The sequence below is a fragment of the Primulina eburnea genome, chromosome 11 (assembly GCF_022965805.1).
Source record: "Primulina eburnea isolate SZY01 chromosome 11, ASM2296580v1, whole genome shotgun sequence".
In the NCBI taxonomy this organism is placed as follows: Eukaryota; Viridiplantae; Streptophyta; class Magnoliopsida; order Lamiales; family Gesneriaceae; genus Primulina; species Primulina eburnea.
In genome coordinates this window covers 3,229,623-3,257,615 of record NC_133111.1, presented here as the reverse complement: position 1 = coordinate 3,257,615, position 27,993 = coordinate 3,229,623, and the positions used below count along the sequence as shown (strand labels likewise).

The window sequence follows — 27,993 nt, the reverse complement described above, 5'->3', positions numbered from 1 at the left end:
TAAATTTTATTTATTACGACAAATTCAACAGTACTTGTGGAGAATTATCAACCTCGAGGAGCACAACATCAATATTCATATTTTGAAGGTGAATAATATTTACACTAAAACATAACGAGACACCCTTCACAGGCGAAAGAAAAAACTATAGTTGCTGGATTGATAATTGAAGCATTCTAGGTTATTTTTAATTAATCTCCAACACTTCTTCATGTATTCTTGTCAAAGATTTCTTTACTTAAATATCAACGTACGCTACAGTATCATATTCTTTCGTCACAAATACACTTGAAGTTTTTGTCATCTGGAGTATCTATCTATATGTTACTCAATTCACGGAAAAATGGAACACCGAAACCGACTTTTTATGCTGTCATATGTTCCACCACTTGCGTTTCTCCATCGTCTTAGCAAGCTCGTTTGCCATTGATGCAAAGTTTTCAGCACCACTTTGTAGCTCGGCTGTCCGTTTGCTAAGTTTCTGAAACAAATCAAACACCACTTAAACACAGGATAACTTAGAGATGATGCACGACAGTAACTTCTCTTTGCATTGTAAACTGTGGTGAAATTTGCGGAAGTCAGCAAAATAGTAAAGGTGATACCAAAGCAATCTAAACACTAAATATCTCACCTAATAACAGGGATCGTCTCATTCCAGCAAGTGATGGTCATTAGTCGAGAGTTGACAATACAAATAACGAAAGAACAGTGCGACTTATTTTGCGATTGGCATAATGTCATTATCCACAATTTCAGTATCCCACACAAGAAATATAAATTGGTAAACTTGAGGGCTTTGAGAAAGAAACTTTAAAAAACCTATCTAGTAGAGGCTTAGCTGGGCTAAATTTATTGTGCAAATTGGGAAAGAATCTAATATCGTGCCTAATATATATAACATTGGGAAGATGAAGAAACCTCTTCTGCCACCCTCCCCTAGACAGGGATTGTTTAAAAGAAGAAAACAATCTACAGTTACCACAGGTCAGTACTCCGAGACCATTGCTAGTTCACAAAAGAAACGAGGGACATTTTAATACAGTTACCTCATATCTTTCAAAAATCACGATATGCCCATAATCACTAAATACATAAGAACTGGTCTTACATCAAGTTTCTCCCCCCGTTCCAGAAGTTTATCCTTTGCTTGAGAAGCCGAAGCTGCAGCATCCTGGAACCACTTGCATGGTGAGACAATGCAATCCCCAATTTAAGCATGAAAAAAACAAGCTATTTATTATAAATCTTACTCCTGTGTTCCTATATTTTGCAATAATTTCCTCACGTGTTCGAGCCTTTGGATAATTGTCAGAAGAACCACCTTCAAACAATCTTTCCCTTTCTCTACCTTTCTCTGGAAAAAAAGGAAGTAAACATTTAGGCCCAACTGATGCTTAAAACCATCATTATCAGTAGAAATAAATTTGTCACTTCTACCTTTCATGTCATTACTACTCTTTTTTGAAGTTGATACTACGACTGGCTCGTCTATGTTTATATCATCTGCAAACATAATTCGACGAGGATTAAGGCATTTATTTCATTGTTTATTTTGTCATTTGCATACCAAGTAAATGGCCACTCTATGGTGGGAATGTTGACTCATACTCACCTATGCCAAGTTCCAAATCTTCTTTATCAAAAGAACCAAAGGGGTCAGAGAAAGGAAACCTCGAAAACATTCCATCCAAACGCGCAATCATGATCTCACGAGATTCCATGTAATTCATATTCTGCTCTCCTTCACGCCCTTTTAAACCCTTGATCATATTGCTAATAAATCCGGGCATTGCGCCCTATTCATTTAAACAAGCAAATTCATTAGAGAGTGACCAAAAATAAACAGAAATAGATGATGTAATTTGTGACCTGTGTCTTCTTTTGGTTTTGAGTGAAATTAACATCAGCATCTGCAGCAGCAGCAAGGGTTTCATCATGTAGACAAGGTAGATTGTCGAGGCTAGAACAAAAACAGCCACATGTCAGGGCCTGAGAGAGAGAGAGAGAGAGAGAGAGAGAGAGAGAGAGAGAGAGAGAGAGAGAGAGAGAGACCTAAATTCATTTTCGAAGGCCAAAAGAGAGATAAAGGCAAATTCACACCCATTGACCTAAAAAGTGTAACACCATCAGTTGCAAGTAAAGTAATAGGGTTTAACACAATCAATATAGTTCGAGATCAAACTGTCTGATTGTGTATTCAGAGAAGATTGAATGATTGCAAACAATAAATTGTCAGTGATAACCATGGATAAAAATTGGGTCATAAGATATAATGAGTAAAGACCTCAAGATTATATATAATAACACGCAAAGCAGAAAACAAAGAATTAAGATATAAATATAATATCTCCTTCAAACAGGTACATGAATTTCTTAAATCATGCCAGGGAAGTGGGTCCACTCTTCATCACACTACAAGTTAAAACTTTAACATCAGCTGCAATTTAAGAGTGCATCAGACAGAATCATATCAAAATTCAACACATCTCTAACTAAAACCCAGGTGGCTGACAACTTATGGCATAATTTCTACTCTACTTGCCCAAGGAGGGCACTGCATTTATAGTCCAAAAAACGAACAATTCTAAAGACGGCTGTACGACAGAATTCATGTCCACTTTTTTTAAACAGCATATATTTCCTCCATTTATTCTAATTACCATCTGTCTATAAATTTGTAAACTTGTCTTTTTCTTTTTTCATGGGTAATGTAGTCCTGTACACAATTAAAAAACTAATGCTCAAAACAGGAACTTAAACCAGCACATTCCAGATTATTCTCCCAACTATTTTCATACATTCCACATAGGTTACACCACACACCATATATATATCATAAACAGATAGAACTGTTTGGTTCAACAATATATAGAACATGTATGTGGTCCTTATGTTTTGGTCAGAACCAGATAAAATTTGTAAACAATAGCTACCAAGTCAACTAGCAAATCACATTATGAGAACACAATCATATTTTCAACTTGAGCATACCATTTTCCTTTCACGATTCAATTTTGTGTTACCTTTTATTTTAACATGTTGGAGTTCCGAAGTCACAATCAGGCTCTCATATTGGTTCAGAGACCTAAAACAATAAGATATTGGTCTGATAGTAATTTCCTTTAGATGTCACGGACAAATGAAGCTCTGATACTATTGACAAGAATTCTCTATTCAATAGAAACTTCATAAAATATTGTCATTCTTTATGAGTTCTTGCTAATACTACACATTCTCAATTAGCCAAGGAGCTGACTGGACTGGTCATCCTTGTAAGGATCCTTTTTCTTGGACATCTTTATATGATGCAAGTCAGACGTCGAGCTTAAAGTTCCATGGTATACAGAAAAGAACACAGATAAATTATGATGCGGTGCAGTGTTTTTGTGTTAAGTGACCAACCAAGGTAATCTGCCCTTCCTCAGAAGCACACATTGTCTTCTCCATATTATTTTTGAAGCTCCACCTCAGAATCGACATCAATGAGGTATCTCCCACCAGTTCAAGATCTGGAAAGGACCTAAAAGAAAAAGACATTGAGCAATACATTGATCATTTCCTTTGCCAATACCTGCTCTCAGCTAATTTATATTATAGCCAAATGTATATTCACCCAACACACACAAAAAACATGTATGTGTATATATATATATATATACACACACTAGAAAAGTGCATGTGCGTTACACGTAAGCAACTAAATTGCTGAAAATATAAGAATAAAATTTTGATAATATTTAAATGAATTAAAATATTGCTAGTAGCATTTATCAATTGAAACAAACCAAACCGCAAAAAATAAAAATCATGACCATAGACGATATATGAATCGGAAAAAGTTATCTTATGCTTTTTGGTTGATTTTGACAACTCAACAACTCTTTGTCGTAGTTTTTATAATATGCGTATAACCATTTTGGTATACTTAACAAGTATATTATCATCTTTAACACTTATTATGTTATTTAGAATCATCATCTGGGATCTGACATGCGTGTAGTTTGCTTCCTTATCACAATATTTTTTCGGTTTTCTACATTGTTTTTATCTGGTAATCTTATGTTTCCGACTATTTGTTTTTTTTTTGTTGAATGATTTTCAGTTTATGACAATCATGACATGTAACTCCTAATAAAAAAATTCTTTTAGTCGTGATAGGTTTTCACTTGTGAGAAAAATTATGTATAACATATATATCCTTCAACAACATAACCAATGAACGGTGTTGTAATTTCTTTAAACACCGTGACGTTTGTCATATCATTTTTATATATTTAATATCAATATTATTAACATAAAGCTATAATGTTAATAAATTTTTAACAATTATTTCTCAATCAATGGAAGAAATAATACTTGAAAATCTATTCAAATTGATATATATTAGAACTGTTTCCTCGTTTAATTTGACGCAATTCAGGAAAGTCATCTCGTTAGTCATTTTTTTAGAAGCTTTGTAACAATAATTGCGTTCATCATATCATGAAGATAGTATAGTTTCAATCTCATTTGTTGTTTCTAGAACATAATATTATATTATTCATTGAAACAAAACAAATTTTCTTCCATCGAGTTTACATTTTGTTTATAATATTTTATATATTGTGGAACGAAATACAAAATTAATTATTGTATTTTAAAAATTTTGAGAAGAGACACGAATAACGTAATTAAGATATGCATATGAGATATCATTCAAATGTAGATAAAAGTATTTGTTTTATTCAACATCCCATCTAATAATACAACTGTTTAGATTTCACGAGCATTTTAATTTAGTCAAGATTAATTTGATGAAATATTGTAGAATTGTATTTGTATTTCACTATTTGGCTAAGTGAATTTATTTGGCGAGGAGTTTTCAATGCTATCATCTTATATCTTATGAATTAGCTGATTACTCACTTTGACTAAAAAAAGACAAAAATAACCTCTTAGTCACATTGAAATATATCGAGATAATATTAGACGAAATAAAGTGCGACTGACTCAATGTCTCAATTTACTAAAAATTCACAAAATTGATCTATCGTTTCCACAAAGCTCTAGTAAACTCATAAATGAAAGTCATATATTTAATAGATATTATTTGGGGATATTTTTTTAGCATCATATATCGAAATTGACTAAATGCTTAATATTTTCATTGAAATCACTTACATATAAACATTTTCTCTCAACCATGTATCTATGTTGATGCATGAGTAGTCTAAAAATATCTTTATTTTAAATCAGAAAAAGATGTTTTATATGATCTAAATATTTATTAATAATTTAATTTTATTCAACATCATTCGTCTTCCCATCATTACCTTAATATTCGGAATATTAACACTTTTTAATTTGTAACATTATTAATGAATTTGATGTCAATGTATAATTAAAGTAATTACATTTAAATTTAAAAGTACAATTAAAATAATAAATACTTTAACTAAGTACTCTATTAATAATCCTATTAAACTATCGTAGAAAATAATTTAAAGAACTTCGTGAACTTGAAAAATTATAAAACAAACAAAATGATAAAATAGTAAGTTTACAAATGAAAATCATATATTTATAATAGTAAAATAGATGTTAGTAATATTTTAAATATGTAACATGTAATTAAATTAAATTTAAAAGTAAAATCAAATTAATAACTATTTGAATTGAATTAAGTACACTATTAATAATCATATTAAACTAAGATAGAAAATGACTTAAAAAACCTCAAGAACATAACAAATTATAAAATAAATGAAAGGGTAAAATAGTAAGCTCACAATTCAAACTCATATATTTATAATAGTATTAGAAGATATATAATTTTGTTATGCTGTCAACCCACCGTGTCCACCTTTGTGACCCTCACCTATTGAATATACAATTTTGATATGCTTCATCACATCCAATAGATGAGTGTCACCTCAGTGGTTGATACATAGGTAGGCACACACACACACACACACATATATCAGTTACTGCATAAATTTTTATCCAGTTTTTCATTTTCTATACCAAAAATGAGTGGTAAGTAATTTCTAATCTAAGGGGATGTGGTGCTCGTAATTATTCAAAAGCTAAATAAAAGATAAAGTAATTATTGCTATTGTTTTCTCGTTAGGATCACAAAGTGTCGAAGCCGCATCCCACCTAAATCAATCCATGATCAAGCTGGGTTGTAGTCATTGAGGGAGAAGCTATTCTAGCTCCCTACCTCTCAATTCACAATATTTTGACTTCGAAATTTTGCTTCAGGGGAACTTAAGATACGCTTAAAGAGAACGTCGTAATTATTTAAAATGTTAATTAAATTACAGTTGTTTTTTACCACGCAGGGCAATTGCCCATATGTAGTGTAAATCTCATCAGTATCTGAAACACAAGCAAAAGGATGAATCAGGAAATCACCGTATTTCAATTTCTCCAGTTTGATAAAATAAGATCAATCCATACTCTTCTGCATTTTTCTTGAAGATCGTAGTCCAGGAACATGGTTTCTCAAGATTCAGTAACCTTACAAAGTTACTACCGCCCTGAAGTCAAGGAATCCTCATAAGAAAGGGAAGAAATTACACATAGTAAACTGAATAGGGACAATACTTGACAACACCTGAAAGAAAGACTTTAAGGAGTACGTGTACACAGCATCACTGCAACACAATAAAATCTGGGATTCCAATGTCTTATCCCCTAAACCTGGGGGTTGCATGTGGCCATCAACACTGGACAAACCACTCAGATTTTCATGACTGGATTGCAGTGGTTGATTTTCAGCATCAACATGCTGAGGAGACATCACAAAAACCTTTTTCGACCTTTCAGAGAGAGTATGGGTTCTTTCTGTGTGCAAAAGGCCCCACAAGATGTAAACATCTGCACATAATATAAGTAGAAAACTAAAAAGAAAACGGATGGACTTGCCTGTTAAATACATGCTTATTGCTGTGGAATTTTCCTTTGGAAATATTGGCTTAGAATTCACCATATTGCCTCTGCCACAATCTATTAAGACTGTGTGTGCATCTCTAGTTAATACAAAAGCAAGCTCTGTGGTAGATTCACTAACAATTTCATTTTCAGAGTTATTCACATTGTTTTCATGAGTGTCAGAAAAAGTGCCCACAGTCACTGAAATGATTGGTGACTTCGAGCTAGACAAACATTCTGTTATAGATAACACTGACAATAAACTAGTATCAATTATAGCAACCTGCAATGAAGTACTTGTGATGTCACATAAGAGTTGTCAAACTGCATATAACTAAAAGAAGAACAAGTCCAGATAAACAAATTCACCTGCCCACATTCATATCCAACAAGGAGTTTGACTCCAGAATTTACAAACTGTAAGGCACGTACAGGAGAATTCAGTATGGAAAATATAGCCGAACATTGATTGCTCTCTGAATGTGGCAAATGCTTATCTGAAAATAAACTATATAATAGTCACGCGTTCAAAAGAAAGAAGTGATTACAAGTGAATGTTTTCTACATCATGTTCTAATAACGTGTGTGAATGGGTGGGTATTCATAAGCTTAAAGTTTCATCTCAATTGCATAAAAGAACTGACATGTTAATTCTAATACAACAGCACAATAATCAATACTTCAATGGACCAACCCCGAGAACAGAATAATTACTGAAGCTGTTGCTCTAGTCCAAAGGTCCTTGCACAGTTGCACTCACAAAGAATGTTTGGTTCACTAAAGTAACCCTCTATTGTCGTCCCCAGGCATAAAAGAATGTAAACATGGTGAAACACCAACCTTAAAAAATTAGATCCACCTCATGTGCTGATGTAGGCACTAAATTAAAATTATTGTGGACAAGACACTCCAAAGAAAAAACAGTTCTCAGGCTAATTACTTCGAGTAGACTGTCAGTTTCTTTCAGTTGTCCATGTTTAACTTCCTAGTTTCTTGTATAATTCATCGCACAGTACCTTCTTAATCATATTGGTTTCCTGGGAACAGATTTGTCATATCCTGTTTCATCATTATTGCTTAAAAGTAAATTCAAAAGCATGCTTGAATAAATCAAGATAGATCATATTTTACAATCCATGTAACTAGGGGCATAAGGTAATTAGACAACAATAAGTATCCAGGCAATGCTGACACATTAGCCTATACAAGTTCTGAAAAGTCTAGAAACACAAATAATCAATAAATGAAAATACGGCAGAAAATTAGTATTTGGAAAAAAAATACCGTGACGACTGGTTTCATTTATCAGGGTCAAGATTGTTTGGTTGGAATTGCCTTGAAGTATATAAATGAAAACCTAACAAAAAAGGGAAAATGTATGAATCACTATTTCATCTAATTCAGTTAAGCCCGAGAAACATAGAAAATGACAGTAGTTCTTACCGCTCCGCTGTTATTGCCAACAGCTAAGGTCAAGGTGATAGAAGAAAAGTCCAAGGCTGATACTGCTGAACTTGCACCAGAAACTTGAATTCCTTCTATCTGCCAGCAAATGGTGAGGTTGTTGTTAACAAGTATAATACTGTAAACTCCCTATCAATATATCAATACAAAATAATGATAGACGTTGAACCAATACCGCTAAGTAAGCATTGCGCTAACCTTCACTTGTAAAATAGAAACAAGTGACAAAATCGGAGAAGAGGCATCCCATATTCGGACAGATCCATCTTGATATCCTCCCACATACATCCTCTGAAGTTTATTTGCAGCAGTAGAGAGTTGACAAGGAACGCCACCAGTCAGAGGCCACTGCAAACCCCTCCCGGTCAACATATCATCAGCTTGTAGCTTGGCAGGTGAAAACTGTCTAATGGAAGAATAAATGGTCATGGAACAATAAATGGTCATTTAAATAAATTGAAGAAATAAAGTGCAAGTATATCATGTGATGGTTTTCAATACCTCTGAAAGTTCACTGAAAAAACTCCTATCTGAACCCATCATATAAAGCTTTCCCACGGTCATATGCGGTTCCACGGTAGGTATTATTGACTGATACTGAAATGCATGGACTGAATGTTTGTGTCCTGTCCCAGGCTTGAAGATAGACAAAGAAGTAAAGTCATAGAAATGCAGTTGTCCTGGATTGGTCAATATAATTAATGATGTGGAGCTATGTTTGTCAGATTCATGAGCCTTTGGGGTTATAATTACATCAGCAAATGATCCATGGAGCGTAAGGTCAACACGCTCCACACACTTCAGTTGTACTAACCCAGCAGACCATTCAAGATTGAGGATCTGCATTAACAAGAAATTTTCACAAAAAGGACATTAAATGACTCTGAAGCTTCGACATACAAGAAGTAAACACCAAGATTATATTATAATAATAAATTTGACTCATGAAAAAAAAAGATTGTGGTATTAAGATGAAGTCAAAACCATTTGGAAATATAGTTTTGAGAAACATTAGCAAAAATATTGATCAGAACAAGTCAGAGCACAATGTGCCGATATTTTCTTGAACCCTCTTCTATTATGTGAGAAAAATAATTCTTTTCAAAGCAGATCATTGAAAATCTAAAACATGGTAACTACAACCATCCACTTTGCTCTTGTTTGGTGCATGTTAAATGCTGGAAAGTACACACATGGAAGAAGGTTATCCTAGGAAATCAAGATGACAGGCTGATTTAAAAATTAGATGTATAAAAAAATGAAACATGCTAAAACACTCTTGTTGGAATTAACATCAGGCTCATTATTGATATACAATCTCTCATGGACATCAAGCGAATCCAAAAGTATAAGTGCACAGTATCTCTAATGCATTGATACTTGTAACAGCTGCAAGTGAGAAAAAATAGGTCAAACTGTGCAACTTCATGACTCATTCGAAATAACATGCCCACCTCACTGGAAGAAGAAAACAAAATGCAGCTATGGCATTCAAAACTTAGATTAGATGATCAAATACCAATTAACCTTTTACTTTGAATGAAAAGAATAAGCGTTGACAGAGCAAAAGACAAATATTGGTAGCGATGAAGAACATACAGTCAAGACTTCTTCAGATCCAATGTCTTCACCACCATATGCAAAAAGTTGGCCTCCACAACCATTTTGTGCTTTGTTCGAAGACCAATGCAAGACAATGACGGGAAGTCTTCTACCTCCCGATGATAATTGTATCTTAACAACGTCGTTGAACATGTTTTGGCCTCTCTGACTTTTAACATTGTCAGGTACTGACAGGTTCCAAAGCAAGATATCCCCATCCACATAACCAACAGCTAATGCTGACCCATCCGGAGACACCCAACAAATAGAACTTATGTCCTTTTCTTCATGGTTGTTTTCTAGTGAATCACTTTGGCAAGTATGGTTCTCATTATTGGAAAAATTAAAAACTGATCCCTCTTTTAGCAGGAGATCCTTGTGGTATCTAACACGTACAGCTCTATCTTCAGTAATATCCCACAGAATAATCAACCCATACTCGTATGCAATCAAAACCCTGCAAACAAATTGAACTGCTCATTTTTAGATCTTGATATTAAAATCAAAACGCCCAGTAAATCTCCAATCTCCACGTGTCTCTAAATGAACATGGCAGGTTGATTTTTTTTATATATTTTTTTACACTTTGGCATAATTCCTTGAACAATACCATGACTATCTACGTAATTCCATTGATCTCCTTCATTCTTTCTCCAAGAGTTCAATATACAGAGGACAGCAGAAAACTCAATCAAAGTTACAATAATTAGATAGACTCAAATGTTATAAATACACTCTAGCATTTAATAAATTATAAACACTGAAGAAGCAAACACAAAGCAAGCTAGAGAACTGTGCTCAAACAGCTAGGACTCTGAATTTACAAATTCTTCCATTTACCTGTTCCCATATGAACGAGGTTGGGAGAGCACACCAACAATGGACTGATTATCAGGCAATGAGATCCCAGATCCTTCTACACAAATTTGACATATAAATTAAAGATCAGGATTCGTTGTTACAGTGGACCAGCTAACCCCTTAGGTATATAGACCAAAACACGTTCACATCCAAAGATGCAAGTCCATTCAAGCTACTCAAATACATGGACTATTTTCAACATATTTTCAATTACCAACTACAAGATTTGGAGGGATATGATACGACAATTGAATAATTTTCCCTTCTTCAGCATCATACTTCAACACAGATAAGAATCCATGTTCATCTCCTAGATAACTGAATGTCCCAAAAAAGAAAAGAAAATTAATCATGAACAATAAAATGATTCAAAGTGGGGCTAAGATTCCTCATTTTCTTACATGAAATGGGTGGAGGGAATAACAGAAAACGCTGTTATATTGGATTCCCACTGAATATTGGAAGATATACACCTCTTTCTTAGATCCCAAACCTGTCAAAGTTGCATAAACATCCCTGTTAAGGGAAAAAATCCATTGTCTGAAGAGAGAAAAGACAGGGGGTTGATGTGAACAATGATTTCTATGGGAAACATGCATTGATGATTAAGCAGAAGGTGGGAAATTTCCCAACTGGAGATATTTTATATAGCTTTTGAAGAAAAGAAATAAATGCAAAGATTACCAGGAGTCAAGAATTGCACATTTCACCGTATATTGTCATGGATAACCTGTATAAAACCATACCTGAATTTCATTTTCATTGGAAACACTCACTAAAAAACCTTGGTTTTGCAGAAACTGAAAAGGAGAAAAAAAGGAGAGAGACAGAGAGTAGTCAGAAAGGTGACCAATTAAGTTGGATATATGTTCAAATATCCAAGCATATGAATTCTTTAGGATATCTTCATAAATCTAAATAAAAACATTTATCATATTTGCTAGCATCAGAATAAAGTGAGCATCTAAACAAAGGGTTTAAGAACTTTGTTCGCCTCCTATGATGAACATATGGGACCAATAAATACAGTCCTAGCAATCAACTGATACACAATAAATGATTACACACTAAGACATACAGAAAGAGACTAGAACAATATGAACTCCACCAACCAACGGACCTCTAAGTTTTTAAAGGGCAAGGCTTTTGGAGATATGAGCAGGCCTTCAATGTTGTCACCACCAATCACTTTAATTCTGCCATCCCTGTTATTCAAGAAATTGGAGAGAAAAGATTCATTAGGAGGAACAAAAAGAATAAACACATGGTGAAGACCATAATTTGGACTTGACGTTCATGACCGCTCTGCTATGTAGATCTCTCTCCATCATCCCTCGAGACATGACAAGAAGCGGCAGTGCAATTGTGAAGCTCAATCAGAAACAAATGACGACATTACTAGTAATGAGAACAAAAAGCTACTAAATGTGGAAATGCACGAGGCTGTGGGCCCAGCAAGAGAAAAAAAAACTTAAAGTCCTCCTCTGATTTAACCACTACGTACTTGGTTCAAATTTCATGTTTTTGCTTTTAAATAAAACTTGGGTTTGTAATGCTACATGTATAATCGCTCAATAAATAAAAAGACGGAAAGAAACCTGAGATTTCTCAATTCACTAAGTAAGTTTTATATATTAAATTGCAAGATATTTGTTACTTGATCACAAGGTAAGGGCTACCATACAATGCGAGAACATTAATATGATTAGTTTATGGAATTGTGCCTATGAAATACAAGAAAATTAGTCGACATAAAACAGAACTTCATTGAAATTGAATGAAGCAACTTAAACTCACAGTGTCGCTATTGCCAAGAGGCGCTGGATGGGATCAAAGGCAATAATTGATGCAGTAGATGGGATCCCATAATGAACAAAAAGACGGGGTACCAGGGCCGAGAATTCCATACTTTCAAGTGGAGAATTCTGCTGAAGAAAAAGTTGAAAATTTCGTACTACGTTGTACATATAAATTAGCCAGAATCAATATAGAACCAAACAAAAAAGGTTGTGGTTGAATTCATGAAAGCTACTTTCAGCAAACTGCACCTGCCAGATGTATATTTTTTAACAAATTCAATGGATAAATTGATAAGACCAGTCATCAAGCATTTTGTTGGTAATGACAATACTTCCAAATCCCTAATTGATAGGGTTTTTATTTAAAGAGTACTGTACTAGCTCAATTGGGTAAAAAAAAAGGTAAAATACTCATGATCAAGCAAAGTTTCCCAAAATTAGCACGCTCCGATTCAAATATCCATCAGGATAAAAAAAATCACATTATTTCTTTTGATACCTCAAATTATTCTGAATTTCTTACAAACATCGCAGATTAAGTCAATGAAACCATTACAATTCTCAGGCAGCGAGTAAAGAAAATGTAGAAAACAATCAACTGTATCACCTCGTGAGAGAGCGCGGCGATGGTAGAAGTTGATCCCTTTTTGGAATAATTTCGCGAACATAACAATAGAATTAACCAAAATTGGGAAGAAAAAGTAAAAATAATCTACAGTAATTTGAATTTACACGATTTGAAATTCTTTAAATATCTGACATTTTTTTTATAAAGTTTACGTTGACCAAGATGAACGTTCCATTCATTATATTTTTTTATATATTTGATTCTCTTTTTATTCTTAATTTTTAAAGTATGTTGTTTGGAGTGACGTATTTTTTGAATGAAAATTAAGATAATGTTTGGGAGGGTTTCTGTCTTCGGATGCATCCGTGTGCGGAGCTGAGGTGCACATTTTGTCGCATACCAACTCGAGTGCTTATGTCCACAAAATTTATTTTCCAAAGAAATTTGATCCAAAAATATTAATATCAATCAAAGATCACACCGCACCGTACTGAGCCAGCCAGCCGGCCGACCTCGCGTGAGTATTTCACCGAGTCACCGCCAATCAACATCTTCCCCTTCTAAAAACTTCTGGTACCCCTCGAAGTTCAAAACCTTAGTTCAACTTGAAGCTTAGTTGTCCCACTCTTGTTTTTCATTCACCACTCTTATTCTTCATTTTTCATTTATTAAACATGTTTTATATCCAAATTTGTAAATAAATGACAAAATAACAAATTGTTGTTATAAATACATACCCAATTTGAATCAACTGGCTGAATATTTCATTATTTTGTGCAAAATTTGTAAAATGAGTGCCAGTAAAAAGTTACTTTTTAATACCCAAAATCATAGTTTACTTAATTTAGTGGAGTCGATTGGTACTATCATTTCGTAAATTAGTGTACAAATTATTACTTTAATTTTGTACCAAAAATCATAGTTTACATGCTCAATTTTGAGTTAATTGGAACTCAAAATTTATAAACTTGTGTCATAATTTCAATTATATATACCTATTTTGATCCAAAATGATATGAAAACACGTAGGTCTAGAAAGTTGATTTTTTTTTATTTTTTTTCTGAAAAATGACAGATAAATTATGCTTAAATCTTAAAGAGTGTAGAACAATTTACGGATATGGACTACTCGACGCTCATTAGGGTTCCCCTCTTTGAGAAGCTCCGAAGAGAAGTTCAGAAAAAAGCTCCTTTCAGCTATCGCATAACTAATCTTGCCTATGTTCTTACTTTAGATTGGATAGAAAAAGAACTGCGTGCATTTGACTTCAGACAACACTAACCCAGAAATTTATTATACGAACTAGCCAATATTTTTAGGGTAAGAAAACCGCGGTTTACAACTCTTTGATCTACTCCTTATAGATAGTCTCCGCAGGTCAGATTGAAAAAATATCCACGCTTAAATTGTGTTAGAAAAAAAAAATTGCTCCGTCCACGTATGGAGAAACCGACAAACAAGTTCCTTCTACATTTATTTTTATACAAGTTCCTCACTACATTAGAAAATATTAGCTTGTGCCACAGGTAATTTGTGGGCAAAAACGTTAATGCCTCGACAAGATAAAACTAGGTTTTTATGAGGGGAAGTTATTGAAAAATCTCCAATCAAAAAATTTCTTTGGCTTCACTCCCTACCCATAAAATTGTGGTACTATGTCATACAAAATGTGATACACTTCATGTGGAAATGTGGTACACTTCATGTGGAAATGTGGTACTAAAAAAGTACCTAGGGACTGAACACAAAAAAAAATGACGGCTGAGGACTGAACCCAAATTTCCCGTTTTTATGAATAAACATGATTTGTTTGCATGGATCTAAGTCTAGTATCTAATGATTTGACATGTCACATAACCAGTTGCCATTTCATTCTCCATAACAAAATCAAACAGGCATTTTATAAATTTCCCAAAATATTCCTTAAAAAATAATTTATCTATGCGTTCCTTTCAAAACCCTCAAAATAAAATAATTTATTAGGCCAACCTTTTTAATGATAAATCTCTAATAAAATAATATAATTTAAAATAAGCAAAAACATATCAGAAGACAAAATGCAAGCAGCTGTATCATAATAACGAATCAAATACTTCTGCATATCATCTTAAATTACAATAAAGACACAACATTTGTAGCAGCGTACCTGCATTCAGAATAAATTTACAGTGATTAAACATGACTGAAGAATTTGAGATAGCCCACATTTCCTATCTGCAGAAAAATGGAGTCGAGCCCCGATCCTCAGCTTCGACACAGATCACCCCACCAATAAAATACTAGAATTATTTTGAGGTACCTACTATTACAATATAACAGTGTTGACAGCATGAAAGTAGCTTCAACTTTCAATCTTGGAAAAAGATGACAATAAATTATTGATTGCAGTAACATGAGTCTCAGGAAACACCAATCGTAACAAGGGAACCGATGGACATTTTTCAATCTTTTTTATCTTTTCCCCGAAACTTCTGATGTCAATAGGTGATGGAACGTTATACCATTGGAGGTACCATGAAAGAATAGTTGCTTGCTTGTTTCCTAACGAGTCATCAGATGGCCATTCTCCTGACTTGATATAAGCACTGAAAATGGATTTTAGGTTAAGTGAACAGTTCAATATCTCTTCAAATCGCTTCCTGAGTGAACCCAAGAATGTAGATTGCACAATTTCCCCCTTCGAAGCAGTCAATCTTCTGTTTAGCAAAGCTTCATTGTAGGCAATTGCAATCTGTGCATTAAATCGAAGGTTAAAAAATAATAAAGTCATCACACAATACAGATATGCAAACTACTACTACCGCAAACTGTAATATAATACAATCCAACCCCGTTCCAGAGTAATTATGGTCAGCTAATTCCATCAACTTCCCATTTAGAGAACCAAGATTCCAGCATCCCAAACAAGTGGTGACACCCTGTATCCACCCACGGAAATTTGAGGACCCTGGCTCATTTCTAACACAATCTCTCGAGATAATAGTTCTCAAACCTCTCTTTTTTAAATATAACTGAATCTCATTTTCTTTACAATTTCATTGAAGGGAAACATATATACACCAGCAGAAGATTAACTAACACCGTTACAATATTGGACTTGAATCCGTTGTAAACTATTCTCATTTTTTATGGAACTCTTTGGACCCTTTTATTCTACTATCCTTCGGGATGCCAGAGTTTTCTTGGTTTCCCTCCGACCACCTGAAATCACTTGGAGTCTAATCTGATATGCACAAATTCACATCATGCCAAACACTCTACAGCAGTTGCTTTCAAAAGGCTTTTAATCACATCATACAGTTGCAAGAGCACCAACTGAAGAAATTCACAATGCACCATCATAGCAGATCCACCAAGAAATTATCGAGCTTAGAAGCTACATGATGAGACAAATCCACCTTATAACTAATGAACAACTAATTAACCAGTGGGAAAACAATAGTTTCCTTAGGACTCATGTTTCAAATCAATTTACATCGTGTGTGCATCTGTAAACCATTTTTTCAAATTATCATACCTTTAAACTAGAAAGAGAAAACAAGTCGCAGTTAATGAAAGTGTCACTAGCAACCAAATCCACCATACACCCAATTGTAGAGTACAATGATAAATACACCTGCATGGATCAGAATTCAGATGTCAGATAAACTTGAGGAAACATTTGGCATGGTGCCCTAATCTTCTATATATACCTACAAAAGTGTGGATAATAGAAAAGTTTTCTCATTGTGAACGGACATTATTACCTTTCGCATGTTTACTTATTTTCATTATTAGGTAACATATGTGGTAATTTCACATTTAGTCTAGTAATTAATAATTAATACTAAATAACCACATTTTATGGTAATGATTTTGTGCTTTTGATTTTCTTCTCCATGTTCTTAAATATTTGAGCTAATTTGTAAAAAACATGCTATTAAATTTACTTAATATTAATATCAATTATTTTCATTTTAATAATTTCTTGGCCTTTCATTTAAATTCTAACTTAAACTAATTATGTTATTTCACAATCATTTGAATACATTCAATGAATTATTAAAAATAAATTTTAATTTAATTACATTTTAAAAAAAACTTCGAAAAATTATAAAGAGTCATTCAATAATTCTAAATTTAATATTGACAAATGAAAAAACAAAAAAAAATTAAAATAATCATTATTATTTTTAAACTAAATAAAACGAATTGAATTGATAATAAAATTATATTTAATCAAAATTTTAAATTTATTTTGTCAAACTATTAATTTCTAAATGCATGAACAAATTAAATATTTTACAAACTTAAATTTAATTTTGAATTTAAATAATATTAATCAAAAAAATTAATAAATTTGAATCAGAAGTACAAATAAAAGTGTGGACAAATGAATCGTTCATCCACATATATAGAATGATATGATACTAAAAAAATATTGTTGTACAGTTGCTAAAATGAGAAAGAAATATGTAGAAAATCAATCAATTTTTTCATTAGTTTTTTCTTTTATTGATTTTAACTAACAAAAAAAGAGGAAAAAGTTGAAAAATTTAGGCACAATATGAATATAATGTATTGATAACTTTTTAATAATAATCAGTTGAATCGGAAAATATTATTATACTTAAGTAATTATATTTTATTCTAATTCAAATTTAGTAACTTCTTAATGTCCAACATAAATAGAATTCATCAGTAGTGTACATGATTTTATTTTTCAAACGATAATAAGAAAAAGCTTAAAATATAAATATATAGTGCAAACGAATTCAAATTTTCTCTTAATAGCTTCATTTCCAATTGTGAACGGACATAATTACCTTTTACATGCTTACTTATTTTCATTATTAAGTAACATATGTGGTAATTTCACATTTAGTCTATTAATTAATAATTAATATTAATTAACCACATTTTATGGTTATGATTTTGTGCTTTTGACTTTCTTCTCTTATTTTTCTTTCATTCTAATAATATTTAATTAAGTCCTATTTCATTCAAAAAAAATTATTTCATTATATATATATATAAATATAAATGTGTGGATGACAAAAAAGTTTTCTAATTGTTGTAAATAAGCATGAAAAATAAAGTTGAGTTATAATTATATTTTAATTTATATATAGCAAATAAGTCATCTCCATGTTCTTAAATGTTTGAGCTACTTTTTAAAAAACATACTATTAAATTTACTTAATATTAATACCAATTATTTTTTCCATTTTAATAATTTTCTTGGACTTTCATTTAAATTCTAAATTAAATTAATTAAGTTATTTATTGTTCTATTTCACTATCATTTGAATACATTCAATGAATTATTAAAAATAAATTTTAATGTAATTAGATTTTTAAAAAAAACTTCAAAAGATTACATATACGAAAGACCCATGATAAAGTATCTGAGTGCTTTGAATGAAGAGTCATTCAAATAAATTCTAAATTAAATATTGACAAATGAAAAAAATAAAAAAATTAAAATAATCATTATTACTTTTAAATTAAATAAAACGATTTGAATTGAAAATAAAATTATATTTAATCAAAATTTTAAATTTATTTTGTCAAACTATTAATTTCTAAATGCTTAAACGAATATAATATATTATAAACCTAAATTTAATTGTGAATTTAAATAATATTAATAAAAAAGTTAATAAATTTGAATCAGAAGTACCTATAAAAGTGTGGACAAATGAATCGTTCATCCACATACATCGGATGATATGATACTAGAAAAATATTGTTGTACAGTTGCTAAAATGAGAAAGAAATATGTAGAAAATCAATCAATTTTTTCTTAGTTTTTTCCCACTAATTTTGATAATAAATAAAATAAATTGAATGATTAATTGTTTTAATTACTCATAGATTTTATTTTATTTTAGCCTCCCCATATTTATATATTATCAAATAGTACTCAATCATAACAATAATGCCATGACATTTTATTTGTATTTGTAGAGTTATTTACATACAAGTATATAATGACAATTATATTCACAAAAAGGTGATCAAACATTAAATAAAAAAAATCAATAAACACGTAATTTGAACAAAAAAAAAATATTTTGAGCTTATTCACATATATTATCACAATTGATACTTTTTCAGCTTATTTTTCAAAAAAAAAAATCAATGACGACATCTATTATATGAAGAAAAAAAGTAGAGTCAAATGGTACATAGATAAAATTACTATGAAATTGTTTTAAAAAATGACACAAATGAGTCAAAAAGGAGTAAGAGTAAAATATTCCTACAAATAATTCTTAGTATAACGGTACCATAACTAAATTGGAAGTTATGTTGGTGTAGAGTAAGTCTCTTGTGAGACGGTCTTACGAATTTTTATCTGTGAGACGGGTAACTCTGTCGATATTTTTTTTATCAGAAACTATCATTTTATTATAATAATCTTAATTTAGGTTACATAATTAGAATTTAAATGAGAGGGAGAAAATAGTCGATAATTAATTTTCTATATTTTATTCTAAATTTCTATCTTTGTGATGCCTTTGAATTTGTATAGAAGAATAAATAATTTTATCTATTCACAATTGTAAAACAATTAAGTTATGACAATTATATTACTTAAATTAATATGATATAATAAATTTTAAAATATGAAAAAAAGTTTAGACCATTATAAATATGACATTATCATCATTCATCTGGCACCTCTAAAATATTTCTTATTATCATGAGTCGCAATTTGACCATCCTGATTAATAATTAATAAGAATTCATTGTTACTTACTGTCTCATTATTATTTATTATCTAATGGCTCACCATTTTGTGATGTTAAATTTTATTGTTTTTAATTAATAAAAAAGAGGAAAAAGTTGAAGAAGTTAGGCACGATATGAATCTAATTTATTGATAATCTTCTAATAATAATCAATTGAATTGGAAAATAATATTATACTTAGGTAATTATAATTTTTTTTATTTTATTAACTTTTTAATGTCCAATATATATAGAATTCATTAGTAGTGTACATGATTTTACTTTTCAAACGATAATAAGAAACATCTTAAAATATAAATATATAGTGAAAACGAATTCAAATTTTCTGTTAATAGGTTCAAACCTTAGCAAATGTAATTCTAAAAAAATGAGAGGATAATGATTATGATATACATGACACTGAAGATTAATTTAGAGTGGTGATATTTTTTTCTCTTTTCTGATATAGAATAGTGATATTTCAATTATTAATTTAAGGAAATGAATCTCCATTTAATAAAATTGTTGGAATTGAAGTTTTTTTAGTTCATTGCTTTAAGCAATTATATCTAGGGCATAGAAGGGGTTAGGAATGACAACTTTTCCCACGGGTTTGGGACCCTGCGAGTAAAACCCGAAACGGGGATGAGGTCCCCGATTTTTTCGGGTTGGGGATCTAGATCAGGTAATTTTTTAAATCTCCGAAGTAGTTCAGGGCGGATATGAGCTTATTATCCCTATCTCCGAACTCGCCCCACCCTGCCCCATTGTCATCCTTAGAAGGGGTGAATGGAGTATTTACTTATTTTATTATCTATTATTGTGTTTAAATATATTAATTTTTTTCTCAAAATACAATTTGTGTCCATAAGCATTCTTTAGTTAATGTAATGTTTTATTATTTTTTATATAATTTATTGACTAACAAAATGTAGTTCTTTGAAAGATTTCGAATTTACGATATTTATGTGGTTATAATTTAGAATATAACTTAAAAAGAAAAAATGTTGTCACATGTTCTTAATTATTCCAAAATTATAAGTACTATTTTAGATTTCAAGATGTAATTTTTACATTTTAGGAACATATTTATCAATTAATAGATGTAATGAGTAGATAAATATCAACATCATATACTAAAATGTTTTCTTCCACTCTTATATTGCTTAATTAAATAAAACATATTCATATAATTCTATTTACACTCTTATATTGATTAATCAATTCAAATCCTTTCATATCATTGTATTTGTATTGTTGTGTTAGTTCAATTTAATACTTAATATGAAAAATCATTATTCTAAATTCTTATAATTTGTTTTGATCTATCTTTTTCTGAATGAAATGTTGTTTGATGGATTGGATCACGTTATGCAAAGATTAAAAATTTTTTTATTATTAATTTATTTCTTAGTTATTTAGAATATGAGTTCACATGCGGATGCACGTGCTTTTATGCTAGTACCATAAAAGTGCACAAACACCAAATTTTTTATATCTCACCAAACACCAAATTGAAGGAACTTTCCATAACTAAGGGAAGTCATCTGACCCGCATGTGCGAATAAATTCAAAGTTTAATGGAAGAAAACATATGAATAATGATGAGAGTACCTGCAAAAGTGCCGGCCTATCTTTGCTCACACATTCAAATAAAACTTGCAAGCAGAATTCCTGGAAGTCTGGGTTAGATCTGCAGGACAATTTTGTAAGAAATCCACACATACGATTATATAGTTAATGAAATAATTTATTACTATTTATTAGCAATACCAACTAGTTTGAGTCCAATGCCAGGACAATGACGACGAAAATGGAGAATACAATGATTTTACTTACTATTATCGCACAACATCATCCTATAGGTTGTCACAGACTCATACCCAATTACTGCGCCTAAATCTATACAAGGCCCAAGAGTCGCAAGTTTTAGAAATGTCTAGAAACAGGGAAAGGAATAAAAATGTGAAGGGGGAAAGATTGTTAATCATTCTGTTATTTTTGTTGTTTGAGTATGACTAGCTTAGGCTAGGGAGAAAATGCCAGCTGCTAGCTAGGGATTTGTACAGAGCTCATCTCCGGGAAATATTCTCATTCTATTTACAACATACCATCCCCACCGCGATCTTCCCTTCCAAATACATACTAAATTATCACCATCCTCCAAAGTTTCAAATTATCCCCACCCCTCAAGAATTGGCATTTGCAACCTCGCTCACAGTGAACTCCCCAAAGAACATCCTTCATTAATGCTCTATACCCTCAGTTATCCCCGAAGATTAAATTTTCATTTTATATCACTAAAGGCAGTTAAGTTGGAGTTGGGTACGGAGGATTTTCGAGTTTGATTGGGGGATTCTTCCGTGTTGTTTTTTGTTCAATCTTTCTTCGACTCTTTTTCTCAATTTCTAACTTCTCATTATTCTCCTATTATTATAATATCTGGAAATTACATATTCCACAAAAGGTTCAAGTTTTCTCGTGGATTGTGGCTTTGGGGAAACTTCCCACTTGTGACTCGGTGCAAAGAAGGTGGCATGCATGTGTCTTATGTCCACAATGGTGTAGCTTATGTCGGAAGCAAGAGGAGAATCAAAACCATCTATTGGTGCATTGTTCTTTTTCGAGTGGAATATTGATAAAAGTGTTGCCAGAGTTGGGTTTTGAATGGACTTTTCCAAGTAAGGCACGAGAACTGTTCATAATGGAGTCAAGCTTTCCCACCGGAGAAGATTTACGAGCTTCTGGTATCTGGTGATTCATTGCATTTTTTGGTCGATATGGCCGGAGAAGAACAACAAAATATTCACAGATTTGTCGGAGTCCATGGGCGACATGTGGGAGAAGATCAAATTCGTTCATGACGATAGTGTGGTAGTGTTTTCTCGATCTCTCTTGTCACTCGTTTTGCGGATTACTCATCCGCTTCTATTGTAAACACTTCTATTATTATAATAAATTTTGGTATCCTATAAAAAAAACAATAGTCTTTCGTCTAGTAAATCCAAGAGAAGATAACTTGTCAGGATCAGTTTGAAGGGTCAAAGTGTTTAGGGGCTTGAATAAACACTTTAGAATTTTTGACTTTTTTCGACAAGTGAATCAGTTTAGTGATAAACTGAATTCAGGAATCTTGTTGTCGATATCAGTCAGTTAACTAGTTTAAGTGCGGAAATAAACTAACTGATAGATTAAATAATTAACGAATAACTGAAATAATGAACACAAATATTTTATGGATGTTCGGAGACTTCAAATACTCATGTCACTCCTATCACAAGGATAGGTTTCCCACTAAAAACTTTGATTAAATACAGAAGTTGTAATAACCGATTTCAGTTTGGACTTAAACACTGTCAAACTGAAATTCTTACTTCCCTTACAATTTATCAGTATACAAATGATTTTCTTTCTTAGCACAACTGATCTTAGAAGATCGAATAAAACAGTGTAATGTGCTAGTACTTTAGTTCAAATGATGGCCTGAAAGCTATGAATGTTTATGTAAAGTGTGAGCTTTTCTGTATGAATATCTTGACAGAACGTGTATAACTGAATTTGATAGTCAAATCAGAGTAATTGTGCAAAAGTTCTTTTCTCAACTGAACTCATCGACTATTTATTGGCTTTGCTTCCAATGGTAACATTGAATGCATTAAATGACTCATATCCGTTGATTTGTCTTTTCTGAATATGTCAACATTCTTCTGACAATAGTAGATTGTGGCAGTCTGCTATGCAGTGCTCCTTCTGATAGTCGCAGTATGCTGCATATGATTTGTAGGTTGGTAATTGCGCTTTAACTGATGACGTGTCAAACTGATTATCATTTGATTATATAGCCGGTCGGTTGAACTGATTGTATAACTGATCAGTTCCAACTGATAGTTCAGTTATCTTTACAGAAATTAGCTTTGATCAGTTCGATTGGCTCCGATTATTTAACTTATTAATTATCAGTTCGAGAAACTTCAGTTTAGGTAGTTTCAGTTCGAATTAATGCAGTTGACCCGATCAGTTTTGCAACCTTCAAAAACTTTATTTGTCAAACTCCGAAACTTTGATTCTAACATAACTTTCATTTAAAGTCTTAATAATTGAAGAGTTTTAAGCAAAACCCTTAAATTTGTGGATTATGGTGATGCAAATGGTGGCAAAAGAAGGTGACGTTCTTCGACTTTGGGCTATTTGAAGCCTTAATTAACAAGCTTGACGGTCTCCAATGTAAAATATGTTGGCATGCTGCCAGATTTGGTATATTCTTTGACTTTTTGGGGTCATTTCAAGGGTGGTCGGTTTAGTAACATAACATTTAAAGGGTACTGTTTGGGGTCAATATCGGTTCCTAATGACAAAATCAATAATATCAAGCACCACCATTTAACCCTTAGTTGTACTTTCTTACGAAAGTTTTCGCAAGCTTCTCCCTTGGTAAGAGATTAAGAGGCAAAAGATGTGGTATTAAAAATCCATCCATAGGAACAAGGAGAACTGCTTGTTTTCTTGAAAAGTACTCATTTGTATGTGTCCTGAATATGACCATCTCTAGGTAAATACATCTACGGGAAATATTTGTTTGACATCTTTGGAGGGGACCGAATGTTAGTTCAATCTCCCATCACCTTTAAATTTCATCTCTAACAGGCTTTTCTGAATGTGTCTTAGTAGAGCATAACACAGTAATATAAACAATATTGTAACCGAAAATAACACAACATCCCCTAGAAACAACTTGCCTGCTATTCTGGGATGAATTGCAAAAGAGTTGAGCAAATGCAATTAAGCTTGGATCTGAAGAAAAGGTGCTGACCAACTGATCTACCGTTACGGCACTTGTGCTCTCAATGCTTTGAGTGCATGATATTGGTTGCGTCAAACCACTCATCTGCGCAGTTAATATTCTGTTTCACTTCACAATCTACATAAGACGAGAGAGGATGATTTTGTTTTTAAAAGGGGAAGGAACCTTATGCATTGCTCTTGACAGCAGTGATTGACTTCCTATGGGATCATCTAAGTATGAACAAGCTCCAACTTTTCTTTTGACGTAAAGGACACCAGAATTGAATGGGTGATTCTTGTCTCCCGAAGTCCACCAAGGTTTTTCTGTTTAATTGTTATCATTCATGTAGGTAAAGTGAAATTTGGCAATCTGAACAAAGAGAATGCACCAGTATCTATCATACCATTAGGACTGAGTTGAATCAATTGAGGCCAGTACCGAGGACCACAAACTCGAACAGACTTCAACTGTAACATAAAGAACGAGTGGTTATATATTACAATCTCATGCATTCAAGATCAGAAGAAGAGTGTCATGCTCATTTGAGAGATACTTATAATTACAGGAATCTGCATAATGTTATTATGAGAGGGTTAAAATATGAGAGTGTAGGTTGAGTTCTGTAATAAAGCAAAGAGGAAAAACGAAAGTTGAACTCCACTAAATAATTTTTCTCAAATGGTCGGTGCACTGATTATACCCAAGCTCTTGTTCACATCTTAACCAACATTTTCTCACTCTCTCTCCAGATGTATCACGCTTTTAAACTATAAAGACTTTAATATGACTTACATGTGACTCATTATGCTAAAGTATTCATGGATAACAAACACATTATTTAGCTTGTTCAGAATTAAAGACCCTAAATAGTGTCATATGTAGATATTACACCAAGAGGTGCCACGTATAAAAAAATATTAATTCAGGCAATTGGTCCATCAATTTCTTATCTTCCCACCAAAACCAAGGGTTGGTCTTGAGGTTGTGTCCATAAACAGCAGTAACAAATTTGTTGGAGATGAACATTGAGAAGAGAATGTATCTTACACAACTCGAAGGAAAGACTAAGACTTACCATAGCACGCTCTGGGAGATTGCAAGGGGTCACCTCACAGAAACTTGTTTCTGCATACAATTCAGTTTCTTGAATAGTAACTTCAAGAGGGACATAAACAGGTAAGCCAGAGTCCACATCAACTGTCTGAATCCAGCGGGCTTCTGTTGCAAGAACGTACAAATGCCTAAATGCCTATCATTAGAACAAGTATGTATCAGAACAACAAATCACAGGACATAAAGACAACTTTTTGGTTGTAATTGATTCTGATAATTGCTTGACACACAAAAAACAAGATACTCGTATATCCAGAGAGAACGATTCAGAATGCTAATGAAAGATAGGCAAAAGCATCATGCAGCACACCACTAAAAATTATACAAGAAAGGTTGAATAACAAATTATAACAGCGAGTTGGAAAGAGCACCAACAACCCCATCACCCACCCTCAACGTATGTGGGTAAGCATAATCATTTGACTAAATATAAATTGCACACCCACACGAATTTCTATTCCTTCACGGGCGTAAAGAACAAGTGAGTGGAAAACAATATCCTCCTAATTGGAAACAATAATGACCAGTAGGTCAAAAAAGGTAGAATCCAAAGAAATATGACTTATTTAAAACACATTGAGCCCTTAGAACTTCGTGCTCATCAAAAATGTAGCTTCCCAGATTAACAAAAATGTGAATCCTATTGTCTCAAGAGAACAGGAGGAAATGATAGGGACCGAAGCTCCTTCGAATGTCTTGGCAGAAAGTGGCATGCACATTGCTTTAGATGGTGGTAGTGTTCTTAAGAGACAAATATTGAAATATATTGAAGGGGAAGGAAGATGATTTTTCTTCCCCTCCACATTTCACATGCAATTAAAAAAATAAAGTCCTGCCTTAACATTCAAAATAAAATTGAAAGAAATTGCGTCTACGAGAAGCAATTTTAGAACGTCATGCAAGTCTTTGAATGCGAAAAAGCTGATTCCAGACCATATCTGTACATTGTTAAACAGATAACACTTTCTAAGCATTACCACACATGAACTAACTATTTCACTCCAGCATAATGTTTTACCTGGAGATGGCATCGATTGTCATTTGGTCCAGTAGGCAAACGTGGATAAAGTGTCAAAAGCAGGGCAGCAATCGAACTGTTGCTAGTGGAAAAAGTCCACATTCCACCCCCGAGGAACAAGAAACCAATGGCCAAACTTACCTGCGTTAAGTGTGAAATTCCATGTTTAACAGCACACACATACTGATTCGACAAAACCATGTCACACATTTATCACAATAAAAATGGATACCAATTTTTGTTAATAGATAATAATTTTGTTGCTCTGTAGTCCGTATGACGTAATAGACTACAGGTTCTAAGTAAACCCTGCGAACTACTAACGAGTTTTATCTGCTTAAATTCATGACTAAATTTTTTTTTTTTTATATAAGAAACATATTTTATTAATAAGATGATAAGAAGGATTACATAGTGGACTATTGGTCCACTCTCATAATGAAAAACACGAAAACAACTATGTCAATGATACACATATTCCCAACTTCTCAATAAATCTAGCGCTGAGACGTTCTTAAAATCGTGATGATTGCCAATCCACAACGCAATATTAAGCTTAATTCTGTCCCAACATGTCACCGCATTTTCTTCAACATCTTCGAAAACCCTTCTGTTTCTTTCAAGCCATGTAGTCCAACATATGCACTGAACAACTACAAACCAAAAAATTCTGCCCCTTGTTCCCGTATGCTGTCCCAAGTCCATATTTAATAAATCAATTGTTGAGTTAGGCATCACCCACACCAAATGAAGTTCTTGCAAAGCTCTAAACCATAGGGATAATGTGAATGGACAGTGAATGAGCAAATGATTCTGAGTTTCTGTATCATTTCTACAAAGTGCACACCAATTAGGTTGCAATGCAATCGATGGCCATCTTTTTTGAATCATCTCCGAGGTAGGTAGCTTACCCAATGACACTATCCAAGAAAAGAACTGAATTTTTTTTGGAACCGGAGTTTTCCAAATAGCAAGGGAAACTGATGGAATTGGGAAACGATTAATAGGAAAGAACGAATCGTAAAACGATCTTACCGAGAAAACACCGGAAGGGTCCCCTTGCCACTGAAGAAAATCATCTGCCCCTTCTACCAAACTCACCGAATCTAAACTCATTAATAACTCAGACAAAAGATGTAACTCCTCATCC

The 27,993-nt window shown here is 32.6% G+C and overlaps 2 protein-coding genes across 5 annotated transcripts in view; both read right to left on the bottom strand.

Annotated features, from left to right (window-relative positions):
* Window positions 1-44: 44 nt before the first annotated feature.
* Window positions 45-13,369, bottom strand: LOC140806118 (uncharacterized). 3 transcript variants are annotated; one of them, XM_073162599.1, is made up of 23 exons: window positions 12,643-13,361; window positions 11,966-12,050; window positions 11,592-11,645; window positions 11,247-11,338; window positions 11,060-11,163; window positions 10,825-10,900; window positions 9,982-10,441; window positions 8,884-9,222; window positions 8,581-8,784; window positions 8,362-8,460; window positions 8,203-8,275; window positions 7,288-7,415; window positions 6,909-7,201; window positions 6,602-6,827; window positions 6,400-6,524; window positions 3,406-3,523; window positions 2,056-2,111; window positions 1,873-1,963; window positions 1,616-1,799; window positions 1,441-1,506; window positions 1,254-1,357; window positions 1,112-1,174; window positions 45-481 (listed from the first exon to the last, which is right to left on the bottom strand). In XM_073162599.1, the coding sequence occupies exons 1-23, from the start codon at window positions 12,810-12,812 to the stop codon at window positions 374-376; spliced, it is 3,318 nt and encodes a 1,105-aa protein (XP_073018700.1). In that variant the 5' UTR covers window positions 12,813-13,361; the 3' UTR covers window positions 45-373. The 3 variants fall into 3 exon arrangements, 1 of the variants encoding a protein (XP_073018700.1); XR_012112453.1 differs by lacking the exons at window positions 45-481; window positions 1,112-1,174; window positions 1,254-1,357; window positions 1,441-1,506; window positions 1,616-1,799 and adding an exon at window positions 3,027-3,088 and having other exon boundaries at window positions 1,867-1,963; window positions 12,643-13,369; XR_012112452.1 differs by lacking the exons at window positions 45-481; window positions 1,112-1,174; window positions 1,254-1,357; window positions 1,441-1,506; window positions 2,056-2,111 and having other exon boundaries at window positions 1,618-1,799; window positions 12,643-13,368.
* A 1,916-nt stretch (window positions 13,370-15,285) lies between these two features.
* LOC140804199 (anaphase-promoting complex subunit 1) overlaps window positions 15,286-27,993 on the bottom strand; it is a 36,038-nt gene continuing 23,330 nt past the window's right edge. For both annotated transcript variants that reach the window (XM_073160049.1, XM_073160050.1), the window contains 8 exons: window positions 26,844-26,984; window positions 25,788-25,961; window positions 25,116-25,179; window positions 24,896-25,035; window positions 24,666-24,814; window positions 21,544-21,622; window positions 16,731-16,829; window positions 15,286-15,944 (listed from right to left, as the gene is read on the bottom strand). In XM_073160049.1, coding sequence (XP_073016150.1) covers window positions 15,555-15,944; window positions 16,731-16,829; window positions 21,544-21,622; window positions 24,666-24,814; window positions 24,896-25,035; window positions 25,116-25,179; window positions 25,788-25,961; window positions 26,844-26,984 — 1,236 coding nt within the window. In that variant the 3' untranslated portion in view covers window positions 15,286-15,554. The remainder of the gene's footprint in view (window positions 15,945-16,730; window positions 16,830-21,543; window positions 21,623-24,665; window positions 24,815-24,895; window positions 25,036-25,115; window positions 25,180-25,787; window positions 25,962-26,843; window positions 26,985-27,993) is intronic.

Excerpts from the sequence above, each read along its gene's own strand:
- LOC140806118 (XM_073162599.1), bottom strand. The coding sequence starts at position 12,812 with ATGTACAACGTAGTACGAAATTTTCAACTTTTTCTTCAGCAGAATTCT. Across the intron at positions 8,461-8,580 it reads TTTCTATTTTACAAGTGAAG|ATAGAAGGAATTCAAGTTTC; the intron begins GTTAGCGCAATG and ends ATTTGCTGGCAG. Across the intron at positions 2,112-3,405 it reads AGGAAGGGCAGATTACCTTG|GTCAATGGGTGTGAATTTGC; the intron begins GTTGGTCACTTA and ends TACACTTTTTAG.